Here is a 16,350-nt window from a genome sequence, read left to right as displayed (position 1 = left end):
CCACCTTTCCCCCCTTTCTATTCCACAAAACCGCCACTGTCATCATGGCCCGTTCTCAATGAGCCGCTGGGCACACCTCCCAGACGGGGTGGTGGCTGGGCAGAGGGGCTCCTCACTTCCCAGCAGGGGCGGCCGGGCAGAGGCGCCCCTCACCTCCCAGACGGGGTGGCTGGCCGGGCGGGGGGCTGACCCCCCCACCTCCCTCCCAGACAGGGCGGCTGGCTGGGCAGAGGGGCTCCTCACTTCCCAGTAGGGGCGGCCGGGCAGAGGCGCCCCTCACCTCCCGGATGGGGCAGCTGGCCGGGCGGGGGGCTGACCCCCTCACCTCCCTCCCGGACGGGGCGGCTGGCCAGGCAGGGGGCTGACCCCCCCACCTCCCTCCCGGATGGGGCGGCTGGCCGGGCAGAGGGGCTCCTCACTTCCCAGTAGGGGCGGCCGGGCAGAGGCGCCCCTCAACCAGTGAGTCTTAAGCTGCTAAATCCAATGGTCAATTCTTAGTCCTCATCTTATTTGACTTATCTGCAGCATTTCATCCAACTGATACTTCCACCTCCTTGATGCCCTTTCTTCACCTGGCTTCTCAGACTCTAAACTCTCCTGGCTCTCCTCCTCCCTCCCTGGCTGTTCCTTCCCCATCTGCCTTGGTCCTCTTCATCTCCCGACCTCAGGTTTGCAGACTCCATCTCTTCTCCAACTGTACTAGTTCCCTTGTGCTTCTCACCCAGTCTCATGATGAAATAACATCTATACGCTGACAATGCCCAAATCCATCCCCCTTGCCCAGCTCTCTCCCCAGAACTATTCAGTATCTCCACTCAGGTGCCCAACAGGTCTCTAAGTTAACAGGTTCAAAACCAAACTCCCAGCCTTCTCCCGCAAGCCTGCTGCTCCCATTTCAGTCTTCCCACTGCAGTGAATGGCAACTTCATCCTCCTAATACTCAGGCCAAACACCTTGACACTTCTTTCTCTCCATCTACCTCCAAACCATCAGCAAATCCCAAATTCAGAATCCAGTTGCTTCTTGCAACTCCATAGCTCCCACTGTGGTCTGAGCCACAAATATCCCCCACTAAGACCGTGGCAATTCCCTCCTAACTGGATTCCTGGCTTTAGTCCTTGACCCTCTAACAATCCATTCTCAACACAATGGCAAGAGTGATCCTTTTGAAATATGAGTTAAATGTCACTCCACTGCTCAAAGCCCACTTATAGCTTCCCGCTTCCCACACAAAGGCCCTATGTGATATGCCCCCTCCTTCCCTTAGGTGTTCCTCTGACCCCATATCCCCACACACCTCTCCTGCTCACTCTGCTCAGCCATGGTAGGGGAGCTGCTACTGCAGTATTTGCTGCTCCTCTAATATACCAGCACGCTCCTGCCTCAGGGACCACTGCCTAGAATGCTCTTCCCCAGATACCTGTAGGGCTTTTTTCTAACCTCCTTCATGGCTGTGCTCAAATGGCACCGTGTTTTAAAATGTAATCCTTAATCCAGGTGAGCATACTCTATTCCCCTTCCTTGCCCTACTTTTCTCCATAGCTCTTATAACCATATGATATGTAATAGGTTTTTACTTGTATATTATCCATCTTCCTTTATAAGAATGGAATCTATTTTGTTCACTGCTGGATTATTCTAGCTCTTAGGACACAGTGTAGCTGGCATATACTAGGTGCTCAATTAATATGTGTTGAATGAATGAACAAATTACGAAATTTTAATACCTTATATTTAGATAGTTTCTTTTTTTTTTTTTTTTTTTTTTTTTTAGTGACAAGGTCTCACTATGTTGCCCAGGCTGGTCTCAAACTCCTGAGCTCAAACTCCCACCTCGGTCTCCCAGAATGCTTGGATTGGATTACAGGCATGAGCCACCATGCCCAGCCTTGGATAGTTTCTTATAATTTACAAACCACCTGCACAAGAACTATTTCAATGAAATCTGACAACCACTCTATGAGCTAGGTGATACTGTCCTGTTTTAATGGGAGGAAACAAAGATCTCAGAGCTGCCTAGATTACAGTGGAAAACATCATGTTAAACTCAGGAGGTAAAATCTGAAGGTTACCATTTACAGAATGCCCACTATGTATTAGGTGCTGTGCTGGACACTTCACACACATAGTCGTCCCCTTAGTATCCATGGGGGTTGGTTCCATGACCCACTGCGATACCAAAATCTGCAGATGCTCAAGTCCCTCCGATAAAGTAGCATAGTATTTGCATATAACCTATGTATAGCCTCCCACATACTTTAAATCATCTCTATGTTAGTTATAATACCTTATACAAAGTAAATGCTATGTAAATATTTGTTGCACTGTATTTTTAAAAATTTGTATTATCTTTAAATTGTTTTATTGTTTTTTCCTTGATTTTTTTTTCTTTTTAAAAAGTTAAAAAAATTTTTTTGTAGAGACACGGTCTCACCGTCTTTTTCCCAGGCTGGTCACGAACTCCTGGGATCAAGTGATCTACCCACTTCAGCCTCCCAAAGTGCTGAAATTACAGGTGTGGGCCACTGCACCCAGCCCTGGGTATTTGTGAACCATGACTAGTTGAATCCAGATGTAGAACTCATGGATATAGAGAGCCAACATCATATAGAAACCGCACAAGAGCCCAATGAGGTAGGTAAGAGCCCCTGTCCAAAGGGAGAAAAATGAGGCTAAACAGGTAACTTGCCTGAGTCGCACAGTCATCAGAGCGGTGGGGATCTGAAGCCAGACTCCTGCTTCTGCACACTGCTGCATGCGCTGCTCCCACATCTGGGCATGGCTATTATCTAACAAGCACTGTGTCTATTATAAGCAGGAATCCCCTGGGTAAAATTTCACAGCTCATTTTCTACAGCCAGTCTCACAGATGGAGCTTTACCTCCCAAATATATCCTGAATCAACTACTTCTCAGTATCTGTGCCACCACTCCTAGTCAAAGCCACCACTGTCACTCACCCAGACTACCGTAATAGCTTCGTCTGGCAGCCGTGAGAATGCAACCTCCAACTACAAGGCGCATAACCAAGGGCCCCAGCTGCTGCTCTGAAACCCATCACTAAGTTTGTGCCAACGTCACCCATTGCTCCCAGCCAATGACAGAACACAAGTAGGGATGCTAAGGCTATCCTGCTCTTGGGAGACACAGACCTCTCTGACGGCCAACTTTGGCTTGAGGACCCCGCGGTGGCCCTGCAGAGTAGGCTAGAACACTTCTATCCGTATTTTACCCTCTTGCTTACTCAGGGTCAGATGTGCATTGTGGTCCGATGCTTCTCCCAGCTCCCTCCCCATATTCTCTTGAAGGCTGTTTCCCTAATAAAATCCATACACTTTTAAATCCACCTTCTCAAGCCAACACATCTCCTAATTGGTCTCCCTGCTTTCATTCCTGCCTTTCCCCACATTTTTTCCTATAAGCAGTCAGTGATTGTTAGAAACGCATGACATCACATTATTCGCCTGTGTGCATACTTCCAATGTTTACCCCTGCGAAAGCTCGTGTTTACTGTGAACCGTGGGCCTATTAATTTGGCCCCTCCTTCCCTCTCCCTTGCTCCCGGTACACCAGCCATACTTCCCTTTCTTCTGTTTCATCAATGTCTCACACTCTTCCACCTCAAAGCCTCAGCCTGGAACACAGTCCCCCGGCCTGCTGCAAGGTAGCTCCTTCGTGTCATGTGGACCCTCGTCAAATAACACCACCTCAGGGAGGGCCTTCCTTGACCCTCCACTCACCCCCTCCCCATCACTCTCTATTCTATTCTGGTTTGACTTTCTTCATAGAACTTGCTGCTATCTGAAATTATCTTATTTACTTATTTATTATGTTTCCTGCCACAAAATGTCAGCTCCATGAGGACATGGATCTCGCCTTGCCTCGCTCACAGAATGGTACACAGGGAGCCTGGACTCCCCTCTGCGGTGGCTTCTCACCTCTCCCTCCATGCTGCTGATTCGGACCAGCTCGTTAAGGATCAGCAAGGCTCCATGGATCCGATCATCCCGATTCATGCCCTTCTCTTTGGCCAAGGTCTCATCAAATCCCTTCTCTGCTTCTTCAAATGTGTGCTATGTAGAGAGACAGGGTGCCTTCATTAGAGACAGAGTACAAACCCAGAAAGAATATAGGCCCATCCCATCTACACTGGGGGTTCTGAGGTGCTACCACGCCTGCTCAGTGCCTTGTGCCAGTCATCAACAAAACTAACTGATCAATCTCTTTTATTTAATTCAGCTTCAATTTTTTTTTTTGAGATGGAGTCTTGCTCTATTGCCCAGGCTGGAGTGCAGTGGCGCAATCTCGGCTCTCCACAACCTCCACCTCCTGGGTTCAAGTGATTCTCCTGCCTCAGCCCCCTGAGTAGCTGAGATTACAGGCACACACTACCACGCCTGGCTAATTTTTGTATTTTTAGTAGAGACAGGGCTTCACCATGTTAACCAGGCTGGTCTCAAACTCCTGACCTCAAGTGATCCACCCATCTCAGCCTCCCAAAGTGCTGTGATTACAGGTGTAAGCCACCACGCCCGGCCCCAGCTTCAATTCTCATAATAAGCCTTTGAGGAAGATACCATCATCATCCCTATTTAACAGCTAAAAACACAGGCTCAAAGAATTTAAGTGACTTGTCCAAGATCACACAGCAAAGGCAAGACTGGAACCCGCGTCTCCCAATCCCATGTTCAGAGCTCTTTTTCTAATATAAGACTCACTGATAAGTTCCCGCTGCAGCAGTAATCAGCACAGGCCTCATTATACTAGAGCAGAGAGAAATGGCACTTTCTAAATTAGTATCATTTGTATCTCACTGATTTTGAGACACCTATTTTTCCGTATTTTAACATCTCTGAAAAGACATGTCTTTTTTTTTTTTTTTGAGACAGAGTCTCACTCTGTTGTCAAGTCTGGAGTGCAGTGGCGTGATCATGACTCACTGCAGCCTTGATCTCTTGGGCTCAAGCAATTCTCCCGCCTCAGCCTCCCAAATAGCTGAGACCACAGGCGTGTAACACCAGGCCCAGCTAATTTTTTTATTTTTTGTAGAGACGGGATCCCACATGCTGCCCAGGCTGGTCTCAAACTCCTGAGCTCAAGCAATCCTCCTGCCTTGGCCTCCCAAAATGTTGGGATTACAGGCGTGAGCATCCAGCTGAGATGTCTTATAATTAATTATTAATAAGAAGAAGGTACAAAGTCGGCCGGGCACAGTGGCTCATGCCTGTAATCCCAGCACTTTGGGAGGTCAAGGCAGGTGGATCATGAGGTCAAGAGATCAAGACCATCCTGGCCAATATGGTGAAACCCTGTCTCTACTAAAAACACAAAAATTGGCTGGGCGTGATGGTACATGCCTGTAGTCCCAGCTACTCGGGAGGCTGAGGCAGGAGAATCACTTGAACCCAGGAGGCAGAGGCTACAGTGAGACAAAATCACACCACTAAACTCCAGCTTGGTGACAGAACAAGACTCCATCTCCAAAAAAAAAAAAAAAAAAAAAGAAAGAGGAATCAAGTCACAGTTTAATTGGCATATTTGCATTCTTAGTCATACATAAAATAATGTATAGAGTAATGGTATGGCTATCAACAGATGTTTGCTTTAATAAAATGCAATAAAGTAACTATTGATTCATACTGAGCATAAAAAATTCATTGGAGGCCAGGCGCGGTAGCTCATGTCTGTAATCCCAGCACTTTGGGAGGCCAAGGCAGGTGGATCACCTAAGGTCAGGAATTCGAGACCAGCCTGGCCAACATGGCAAAACCCTGTCTCTATTACAAAAATTAGCTGGGCGTGGTGGCACACGCCTGTAGTCCTAGCTATTTGGGAGGCGAAGGTGGGAGAAAATCGCTTGAACCCAAGAGGCGGAGGTTGCAGTGAGCCGAGATTGCGCCACTGCACTCCAGCCTGGGCGACAAAGCAAGACTCCATCACAAAAAAAAAAAAAAAAAAAAAAAATTCATTTGAGAGCAAACCAAAACGTGATTCTTGCTCCATGGCAAGGGCTTGTGGCTGCCCTTTAGGCCAGGTGATTCTCTACGTAGATGTGCTTTGCTAGTGGTGGGAATGGAGCCATCTCCTCACCCTGTACCACTGAGGCTTCTGCATCTCCTTCGGCTCACGCTGGGTTGTGAGAATCAGACAGGCACGAAGGGCGGCTACAGCTCCCTCACGGATGGCCTGTTTGGGGTCCCACACGGCCACAAAAATGTTGTCAAAGAAGGGTTGCACTTGCTGGAAGAAGAAGGTAGGGACGCTGATGGCCAGCTCACGGAGAACCAGGACCTGGAGAAAAAAGCAAACTGAGAACTCTCGTTGGTACCAGAGTTTTGTTCTCTCAGGAGTACAGTCTCTTGTCATCTTAGAGCCATACACACTAGGAACAGAGAAGGCTTGCTCACTCTTCTAGCTAGGAAATTCTGAGGACAGAGGAAGGAAAGCAAAATTGATTAAACATCTCAGTGCTCATTATCCTAGGTTGTTTACAAACACAGAATGCTTGTAATGTTTGAACATAAGTTCTGGAAGTGCAGATGTGTTTTATGTTTTCTTTACCACTATACTAACAGCCTAGAACTCTACCTGGAATACAGTAGGTATGTAGTAAATATTTACTGAATGGATAATCCTGTTTAATGTTTAATCTTATTGTTATTTTTATTTGACAGAGGAAGAAACTGAAGGTCAGAAGCTGCCCCAGGTTACAGTTAGGTAGGAAGTTGCAAAGCCAAGACTTGAGCCAGGGTCCAAGTGTGTGTCCTTCTCCTGGTACCGTGCCCCCTCCTCACAGTACTGCCTCTTCCGAAGGGCAGCAGACTGGAAAGCATGCAGCTGATGCTTCTGATCCCCACCACACCACGCTAGATTCCCTCTTAAGGACGGACTCTACCCCATCTCACAGCCTGGAATCCTAGCTCTTCTAACCAGCTTTTTTAAGGAATGAGCCTCAGAAGGAAGCAAAAGACCCCCCCATGACACCATCGTTCCCCAAGCCTGGCTGTGCTCCTCCCTGTAGACACTCACAGCTGCATGTCTCCGGCCCTCATTGCGGTCAGCACCCAGCCATTCCAGGGCTCGCTTCACCTCAAATTCCACGTACTCAGCGGTAAAAGTGTCCCCTGCCATGGCAAGACGGCCAATGGCCTTGGATGCCATTTCCATGACAACTGGGTCATTGGAGGGGAGGAGGTTCCGAAGATAGTTGGCAAATCTGCCAATTCGGGTGGCATTCCCACCTTCCACTCCTATGAGGCTAGCTGCAAAAGAGAGGAAGGCAAAAGGTGATGATGGGGCATATGCTGGCCAGGAAAGTACGCAGACTTCAACTAAAAGCTGGCAAGTGCCGGCCAGGCACGGTGGCTCAGGTCTGTAATCCTAGCACTTTGGGAGGCTGAGGCGGGCGGATTGCCTGAGCTCAGGAGTTTGAGACCAGCCTGGGCAACATGGTGAAACCCCGTCTCTACTAAGATACAAAAAAAAAAGAAAACAAAAAAATTAGCCAGGCGTGGTGGCACACGCCTGTAATCCCAGCTACTTGGGAGGCTGAGGCAGGAGAATTGCTTGGACCTGGGAGGCAGAGGTTGCAGTAAGCCGAGACTGCACCATTGCACTCCAGCCTGGGCGACAGAGTGAGACTCTGTCTCAGAGAAAAAAAAAAAAAAAAAAAAAATCTGGCGAGTGATCCCTCCATTCTACTTTGAGTACATTTCTAGATGGCAAGGACAGACACAATTTTCATTTTAACCCAGATATTTAATACTTGTGCCAGAAATATTTACATAAAGCAAAATAATCTCATGCTAGTATAATTTTCTCCCCTACCCCCCAAAAAGGGAAAACAACTGGGACTGGATAATAATTCACAGGACTGATGACCAGTCCTTAGAAGTTAAAAATGACCTGCCTGGCCAGTTGTGGTGGCTCACACCTGTAATCCCAGCACTCTGGGAGGCCGAGGTGGGCAGATCACTTGAGGTCAGGAGTTGGAGACCAGCCTGGCCAACATGGTGAAACCCCGTCTCTACTGAAAATACAAACATTAGCTGGGCATGGTGGCAGGTGCCTGTAATCCCAGCTACTCGGGAGGCTGAGGCACGAGAATCGCTTGAACCCAGGAGGCAGAGGTTGCAGCAAGCCAAGATTGCACCACTGAACTCCAGCCCCGGCAACAGAGTGAGACTCCATCTCAAAAAAAAAAAAAAAAAGACCTGCCTTTTATTAACTATACCGATTCCACTTTTCCATTCGTGAGCCCCACTATGCGAAACCCTGCTCTACTGAGGAAGCAGAGCCCACAAAAGGCAATATGAAGGAGTGGAAAGAAAGCTGGCTTCTAGTCTCAGTTCTGGTAAACTGTCTGAAAAGTCACTCGATGGTTCCGAGACTCCACTTCCACATCTAAAAATACGTTTTTCCTGTGGCCCAGGGCTGCTGCTAGAATTAAAAGCCACGGGCTTCTTAAATTTCATTAAGCAAATATGAACTAGTATCCAGTAAGTGGCAGACACAGGGTGCAGTGGGCACAAAGGTGAGTGTGTTGTTTTTGTGACCAGAGACTCTGTCCTTACCTATGGCCAAGATGCCACCTTTCCTCTCATTGGCATCTGAGCTGGAAACCAATTCAAAAATGTGATGGTTCAGTTGGTCATAGAAGCGAGTAGACTCCTCTTGACTCATCTGCAAAAGAAGATATAATCAGAACAATTTCTAATAATTCTCTAACTGTGGTGGTGGGAGTGGGCTGGCATCTAAAGATTAGATCCTGAGAGGCAGGAGGTATAGTTCAAACCAAAGAAGACAAGTTACTGCCCATTTCTATAGGATTACACTGTAGAGTACCTGAACTTGCAATCATCTGATTATTTAACAAATATTTATTAGGTATCTTCTCTGTGGCAGAAAATGTCCTGTCCTAGGTTCTTTCTAGTACCAGGGATAAAAGGAGAAACAAGATACTGTCTCTGACCTCAAGTCTGGTCTCTATTTAGAAAGCCCCTAGCTCTCAACTCTCCAAACCCATCCCAATCACTGTTATCAGACAGAAAGCATTTGAGGGTGTGGTATGTGGTAAGGAAAAAATAAAAAGTTAAAAGAAACAGCTAAGTCTATTCTGGCCCCTAAAATGTGACCACAAACAAGAAAAATGCTACAAAAATGTGCAACTGCTGCAAAAGAACCTGCATGTTTTATGGATGTGACAGGTTGGGTGCCTTTATAAAATAATCTCTGTTTTCCAAATCCTCACTTAGCTGTACAAAAAAAAATGTAAACCAGTGATGGTACATTTAGCCCACACATCCCACAGTGACTGGCCCCAGATCCCAGAAGCACCTCTCGGAGTTCCATAGTGACATAGTGCTGGAGCTCCTTGGCGGCTTTGGCCCTGGTTTCCTCATTCCGGCTCTTTAGGCCACTGGCAAACTGCTGCAGGACGCTCACATTGCTAGATGTGGTGGCAGCGGTGGTGGTGGCGGCAGGTCCGGTTCCAAGCATCTTGCCCTGAGGTTCTTTAGAGAGAAGTTTCCTTTAATATTCTGGATAAGAAAGTATGATGATAAATTTACTTATGGCCCTGGTCACCCAACACAGATCTCCCCCTAGCCCTTGTCAGGCAGGGGATTCTAAAAAGGTTGAGAGATCTGATTGAGGAACATTTAGAAAGCCTAGATTCATTAAACAATGACTGATGTTTAAAAGAGGCAGTGTAGTAGGGAGGTTAAATTGTGGGCTATCGGCCTAGCCTACTTGGGTTTGAATCCTTGGGTTATATACCTTGAGCAGTTTGGGAGGCTGAGCCTGGAGGACCACCTGAGGTCAGGAATTCAAGACCAGCCTGCCCAACATGGTGAAAACCCATCTCTATGAAAAATACAAAAATTAGCTGGGCGTGGTGGCATGTGTCACCCAGGAGGCTGAGGCAGGAGAATCCCTTGAACCTGGGAGGTGGAGGTTGCAGTGAGCCGAGATCCTGCCACTGCACTGTCTCAAAACAAAAACAAACGAAAACAAAAACAAGGTTATATATCTCAAGAAAGACACTCAAAATGTGTTTCTTCAACTACAATAGGAAGATAATAGTACCTAGTTCATGGGTTGATGTGAGAACTAAATGACTTAATACATGTCAAAAAGTGTTTAAAACAGTGCAGGGCATATACTAAGTTCTTAATAATTGTTAGCTATTATTATTACTACTACTACTACTATGTACATGGCAAAATGCCAGGTAACAAATGTCAGGAGGTAGGGAAAGAATTAAAAATGACTAAGACTGCCCCTTTCCTCAAGTTCAGTCTAAAAAGAGAGATTATTATTCTACAGCAGCACTATCTAATGGAAATTTAGGCCGGGCACAGTGGCTCATGCCTGTAATCCCGGCACTTTGGGAGCCCAAGGTGGGCAGATCACCTGAGGTCAGGAGTTTGAGACCAGCCTGGGCAATATGGTGAAACCCCGTCTCTACTAAAAATACAAAATTAGCCAGGCGTGGCAGTGCGTGCCTGTAACCCCAGCTACTTGGGAGGTTGAGGCAGGAGAATCACTTGAACCCAGGAGGCGGAGGTTGCAGTGAGCTGAGATTGGGCCATTGCACTACAGCCTGGGCAACAAGAACAAAACTCCATCTCAATTAAAAAAAAAAAAAAAAAAAAGAGGAAATACAATGATCCACAAATGTAATTTTAAGGCTGCTCATAGCCATATTTTAAAAGGTAAAAAGAAATAGGTGAAATTAATTACTTAAACCAATATATCCAAAATATCATTTCAACATGTTACCAATATTTAAAAAATTGATATAGTGTCCATTCTTTTTTTTTTTAGCGAGTCTTCAAAATCTAATGTGCATTTTACACTTACAACAATGTCAATTTGGACTAGTCTTTTTTTTTTTTTTTTGAGACAGAGTCTCGCTCTGTCACCCAGGCTGGAGTGCAGTGGCATGATCTCGGCTCACTGCAACATCCACCTCCCGGGTTCAAATGATTCTCCTGCCTCAGCTTCCCGAGTAGCTGGGACTACAGATGTGCAGCACCACGCCTGGCTAATTTTTGTGTATTTTTAGTAGAGATGGGGTTTTATTATGTTGGCCAGGCTGGTCTCAAATTCCTGACCTCAGGTGATCTGCCCGCCTTGGCCTCCCAAAGTGCTGGGATTACAGGTGTGAGCCACCGTGCCCGGCCTGGACTAGTCACATTTCAAGTGCTCCACAGCCACATGTGGCTGGTGGTTCTTGTACTGAACAATGCAGCTCTACAGGGGACTAGCACTTCAAATGTAAGCTAAAAGAAAGTAATTAGTTCCTGGCCAGGTTTGGGAGGCCGAGGCGGGCGGATCACGAGGTCAGGAAATCGAGACCATCCTGGCCAACACGGTGAAATCCCGCCTCTACTAAAAATACAAAAAAAAAAAAAATTAGCCGTATGGTGGCGGGCGCCTGTAGTCCTAGCTACTCGGGAGGCTGAGGCAGGAGAATGGCGGGAACCCGGGAGGCGGAGCTTGCAGTGAGCAGAGATCGAGCCACTGCACTCCAGCCTGGGCGACAGAGCGAAACTCCGTCTCGAAACAAAACAAAACAAAACAAAAAACACCAATTAGTTCCTGAGCTCATTCCCTCATTCCTCAATTATGCCCACACTGCCATGGGTGTAACATACACCTATCCCGAGTATGTTCAGCTTACGCTACAAAACCCATTTCTCAAAATTCTTATTTTTGAAAGAATTTGTAAGGCACAGAGGAAAAACCTGGGAATAATTGGTTTTGTAAAGCTTTCAAATACTCCACTGCCAAGAAGAAGACTGCAGAAAGAAATGTCATCCTTTAGGGGAGAAGAAACTTAAGAATCCCTACTAAGAAAACTACTCCAGTTTGTGTGTCATGTGTGTGCGTCCGAAAGGGGGGAAGGAGGCTGGCAAGGGATTTCTGTTCTCAGGAAAGAACCAGTGTATCTTTATATGATCTGAGGCCCACAGGCCATCTGCTCCAGACTGAATTCAATTAAACTTAGGATATCTGAAGTCAAATATCCTAAGGGTGTTGATAGGGCTTAAGGAAGTTAAGATTGGATGGGGGAAACAGGGATGGGGCTGGGGGAGAGGGAGAGAAGATGTACCCCAACGATGTAACCAAGCTCAGTTTCGGGGACTGGATCTCTGAGAGGTGTCCACAGTGGAGGACAAGGGGCTGACACGGACGCTGGTGTTCCCTGGGGCAGAGATACACAATTTTTATACGTGGCTCAAAAGAAAGGGTGGCTGTGACAGGCAAAAGACCCAAAGGGCAATACCAGAGCTGATGGGCCGGCCTTCGGGCGGACGTACCGCGGGCCGAAGGGTCCAGGGGTCTCTTGGGGGTCCCGGGGAGGTGGGCGTTGCCTCGAGGGGTGGGAGTCAAAGCCTCAGACGGTGCCCAGGTCGTGGGGCCGGCAATGTGGGGACCCCACGTCCCAGACGGGCGGCTTCCCCTGGCCCCCCCACGGGCAGGCTGGCCGTGGGTCTGGACATTACGCCGCCCTAGAGGGGTCGTGCCAGGCCCTAGACTCACCGCGCGGCTTCGGCCGAGGCCTCAGCTGCCGCCGCCAGCACCGGCACCTCCGCTTCAGGCCCCCTGCCCCACCGCCCGCCTTCCCCGCTGTCCTCTAAGCCGGGAGCGAGGGAAGGAGGGTTCCCAGCCCTGAGGACCAATCGACAGGTATAGGGAGAAGATGGACTGAAAAACAGGCCAATAGTAATGAAGAAGAAGTGAAGCTTCAGGACCCGGCTTCTCCAGGGGGCGGGGACTGTTCAAATAGACAAACCACGCGGCCAGTGGCAGGTGAAAACAGGCTTGGGTCCACTCGGGAGAACCAATCGGTCGTGAGTTCACCTCAGTCACTTCCACTCACACATCCGGTACGGCGCTGCTAGGATTCCCTTCTGCATCCGGGCTGTGAACTCAAGGAGTCCGCTGTCTGGGAATCTCCGGATCGCAGCGAGAGCGGCTAGCAGAGGTTCGCGACCCCTCCCGGTGTAATTCTGAGAGGAGAATGTGAGCGATGCCGGTGCCCAGGAATTACTGCATCAAAAGACGTTTCGGGCTAGCGCTCTTTATGGATCCTGTGATTTCTCTTTTGTTACAATTAATAAGCATTTGAAAATGTTTTTAATTAGATTCTCTAACTTTCCCAAAATTATCCAACTCAGGATCACTCCAGAGAAACCATAGCCAAGTTTTAACCAAAAGAGCTAGTCATAAATAAAAATTTTCAAAGCAACATTATTTTTTAAAAAATCCTTTCAAAAAATCAATAGCTGGCCCGGCGCGGTGGCTCACGCCCTTAATTCCAGCACTTTGGGAGCCCGAGGCAGGCGGATCACCGTAGGTCAGGAGTCGAGACCAGCCTGGTCAACATGGTGAAATTCCCCCACCCGCACCCCCCCCGTCTCTACTGAAAATACAAAAATTAGCTGGGCATGGTGGCTCACGCCTGTAATCCCAGGTACTCGGGAGGCTGAGGCACGAGTATCGCCTGAACCCGGGAGGTGAAGGTTGCATGCACCGAGATCGTGCCACTGCACTCTAGCCTGGGCAACAGAGCAAGCTCCGTCTCAATACATACATACATACATACATACATACATACATACATACACACACACACACACCCCAAAGAAAATAAATAGCTGCTGGTCACGGTGGCCCACGCCTGTAATCCCAGCACTTTGGGAGGCCAAAGCAGGAGGATCGCTTGAGGCCAGGAGTTCCAGACCAGCCTGGGCAACATAGCGAGACGATGTCTCTACAGATTAAAAAAAAAAAATCAACAGCAAAAGTGGATTTGACTACATTTTTTTTTAAATCACAGTGCTATTTGTCATAGTAAACACTGAAAATTCCTAAATATTTCAGAGTAGGAGTCCAATAAAATATGATACATTCGTCTGGGCGCGGTGGCTCACACCTGTAATCCCAGCACTTTGGGAGGCCGAGGCGGGCGGATCATGAGGTCAGGAGTTTGAGACCAGCTTGACCAACATAGTGAAACCCCGTCTTTACTAAAAATACAAAAAAAAAAAAAAAGGTAGGCGTGGTGGCAGGTGCCTGTAATGCCAGCTACTCAGGAGGCTGAGATAGGAGAATCACTTGAAGCCAGCAGGCGGAGGTTGCAGTGAGCCGAGATCACGCCACTGCACTCCAGCCCGGGTGACAGTGCGAGACTCCATCTCAAAAAAAAAAAAAAAAAAAAAAAAAAAAAAAAAAGATGCATTCATAATAAGAAAAATACGTAGCCATTAATAATTATAATTTAGAGCCTAGCATGGTGGCTCATCCCTGGAATCCCAGCACTTTGGGAGGCCGAGGCAGGATTGCTTGAGGCCAGGAGTTCCAGACCAGCCTGAGCAACATAGTGAGACCCTCGTCTTTACAAAAGAAATTTAAAAATTAGCTGTGTGTGGTAGCACATGCCTGTAGTCCCAGCTACTTGGAAGGCTGAGGCAGGAGAATCACTTGAGTCTATGACTTCAAGGTTGCAGTCATCTGTGATCTCCACTGCACTGCAGCCTGGGCAGCAGAGAAAGATCCTGTCTCAAATAATAATAATAACAATAAATAGTGGTAATTAGATGAATATTTGCTAAGAAGGAAAAGGTTCACAACTAGTTTAAAAATTACAAGTTATGCAACAATGTAAGTATAATACAACCATTTACAAAAATATTTATGCATTTCTTATATGTCTCTGTTTACATGGGGGAAATGTGCACAACTAAGATGTAATTTGGGAAAGACACACTTTTTTTCTTATACATTATCAATTACTTATGTAATAAAAACAAGTGAAGGTAGAAGAAATGAGTTTTCAGAAGGTCTAAACTGCCAAATTAAAGATAGTTGGGCTGGGTGCGGTGGCTCACACCTGTAATCCCAGCACTTTGGGAGGCCAAAGCAGGAAGATTGCATGAGCCCAGGCATTTGAGACCAGCCTGGGCAACATAGTGAGACTCCATCTCAAATAAATAAATAAATAAATAAATAAATAAATAAAGATGGCAATGTTCTGTGGCTAACAAAATGCTTTGTTTGGCAGGTTTTGTTGTTGTTGTTGTTGTTGTTGTTAATATCTATGATATTGGCCAGGCACAGTGACCCAACACTTTGGGAGGCTGAGGCAGGTGGATTGTTTGAGCCCAGGAGTTTGAGACCAACCTGGGCAACATGGTGAAACCCCATCTCTACAAAAAATGCAAAAAATTAGTTGGTGTGGTGGCATGCACCTGTGGTCCCAGCTACTTAAGAGGTTGAGGTGGGAGGATCACTTGAGCCCAGGAGGTCAAGGCTGCAGTGAGCTGTGATCTCACCACTGCACCACTGCATTCCATCCTGAGTTGACAGAGTGAGACCCTGTCTCAAAAAAAAAAAATTATATATATATATATATATATATATATATAAAATTGCTCCTTTTTTTTTTTTTTTGAGACAGAATCTTACTCTGTCACCCAGGCTGGAGTGCAGGGGAGCCATCTCACCTCACTGCAACCTCTGCCTCCCAGGTTTAAGCGATTCTCTTGCCTCAGCCTCCCGAGTAATAATGGCTACTTTAGATTTAGCCTCTTTTCATTGCTCCTGTGAGATAACTGTTCCTCTAAATTTTACATTTTCACTGATGTTCAATTTTTTTTTTTTTTTTTTTTAGATGGAGTCTCGTTCTGTTACCCAGGCAGGAGTGCAGTGGCGCAATCTCAGCTCACTACAACCACCGCCTCCTGGGTTCAAGTGATTCTCGTGCCTCAGCCTCCTGAGTAGCTGGGATTACAGGCACCTGCCACCACACCCAGCTAATTTTTGTATTTTTAGTAGAGACAGGGTTTCGCCATGTTGGCCAGGCTGGTCTTGAACTCCTGACCTCAGGTGATCCGCCTGCCTCAGCCTCCCAAAGTGCTGGGATTACAGGCGTGAGCCATTGCGCCTGGCCCAACATCTATATTTTTATCATTAAAAGCTTCTAATATGCAATATAGTCACTATTCAAATCTCAAAATAAACAAGTTACATTTATCATGAAAAGTCTTGCTCCACCCTTGCCCCTTGACTATGTATTTTCTCAGTTTCTTATGCATCCCTAGATTTTCTGTCTGCAAAAACAAGCAAATATATATGTATGTATATTCCTTTTTTTTTTTTTTTTGAGACAGAGTCTCACTCTGTCGCCCAGGCTGGAGTGCAGTGGCATGATCTTGGCTCACTGCAACCTCTGCCTCCCAGGTTAAAGTGATTCTCCTGCCTCAGCTTCCCCAGTAGCTGGGATTACATGTCTGCGCCATCATGCCTGGCTAATTTTTTTATTTTTAGTAGAGACAAGGTT

General features: G+C 47.0%; 1 protein-coding gene across 6 annotated transcripts in view; it reads right to left on the bottom strand.

The window, feature by feature from the left end:
• MTOR (mechanistic target of rapamycin kinase) overlaps positions 1-12,673 on the bottom strand; it is a 157,150-nt gene extending 144,477 nt beyond the window's left edge. For 4 of the 6 annotated variants that reach the window (XR_010148262.1, XR_010148265.1, XR_010148263.1 and 1 more), the window contains exons 1-6: positions 12,549-12,673; positions 9,336-9,511; positions 8,573-8,681; positions 7,029-7,261; positions 6,090-6,290; positions 3,938-4,072 (exon numbers count right to left, since the gene is read on the bottom strand). Coding sequence is in view for 2 of the 6 variants with exons in the window: in XM_016953950.4 (XP_016809439.2) it covers positions 3,938-4,072; positions 6,090-6,290; positions 7,029-7,261; positions 8,573-8,681; positions 9,336-9,497 (840 nt within the window). In the remaining 4 variants the exon portion in view is untranslated. Of the gene's footprint in view, positions 1-3,937; positions 4,073-6,089; positions 6,291-7,028; positions 7,262-8,572; positions 8,682-9,335; positions 9,539-12,548 lie in introns of all 6 variants that reach the window. The other 2 variants (XM_016953953.4, XM_063786339.1) reach the window with 2 other exon arrangements.
• Between the last annotated feature and the right edge of the window lie 3,677 nt (positions 12,674-16,350).

This window comes from Pan troglodytes, chromosome 1 (genome assembly GCF_028858775.2).
Source record: "Pan troglodytes isolate AG18354 chromosome 1, NHGRI_mPanTro3-v2.0_pri, whole genome shotgun sequence".
In the NCBI taxonomy this organism is placed as follows: Eukaryota; Metazoa; Chordata; class Mammalia; order Primates; family Hominidae; genus Pan; species Pan troglodytes.
This window is presented reverse-complemented; position numbering and strand designations above follow the sequence as displayed.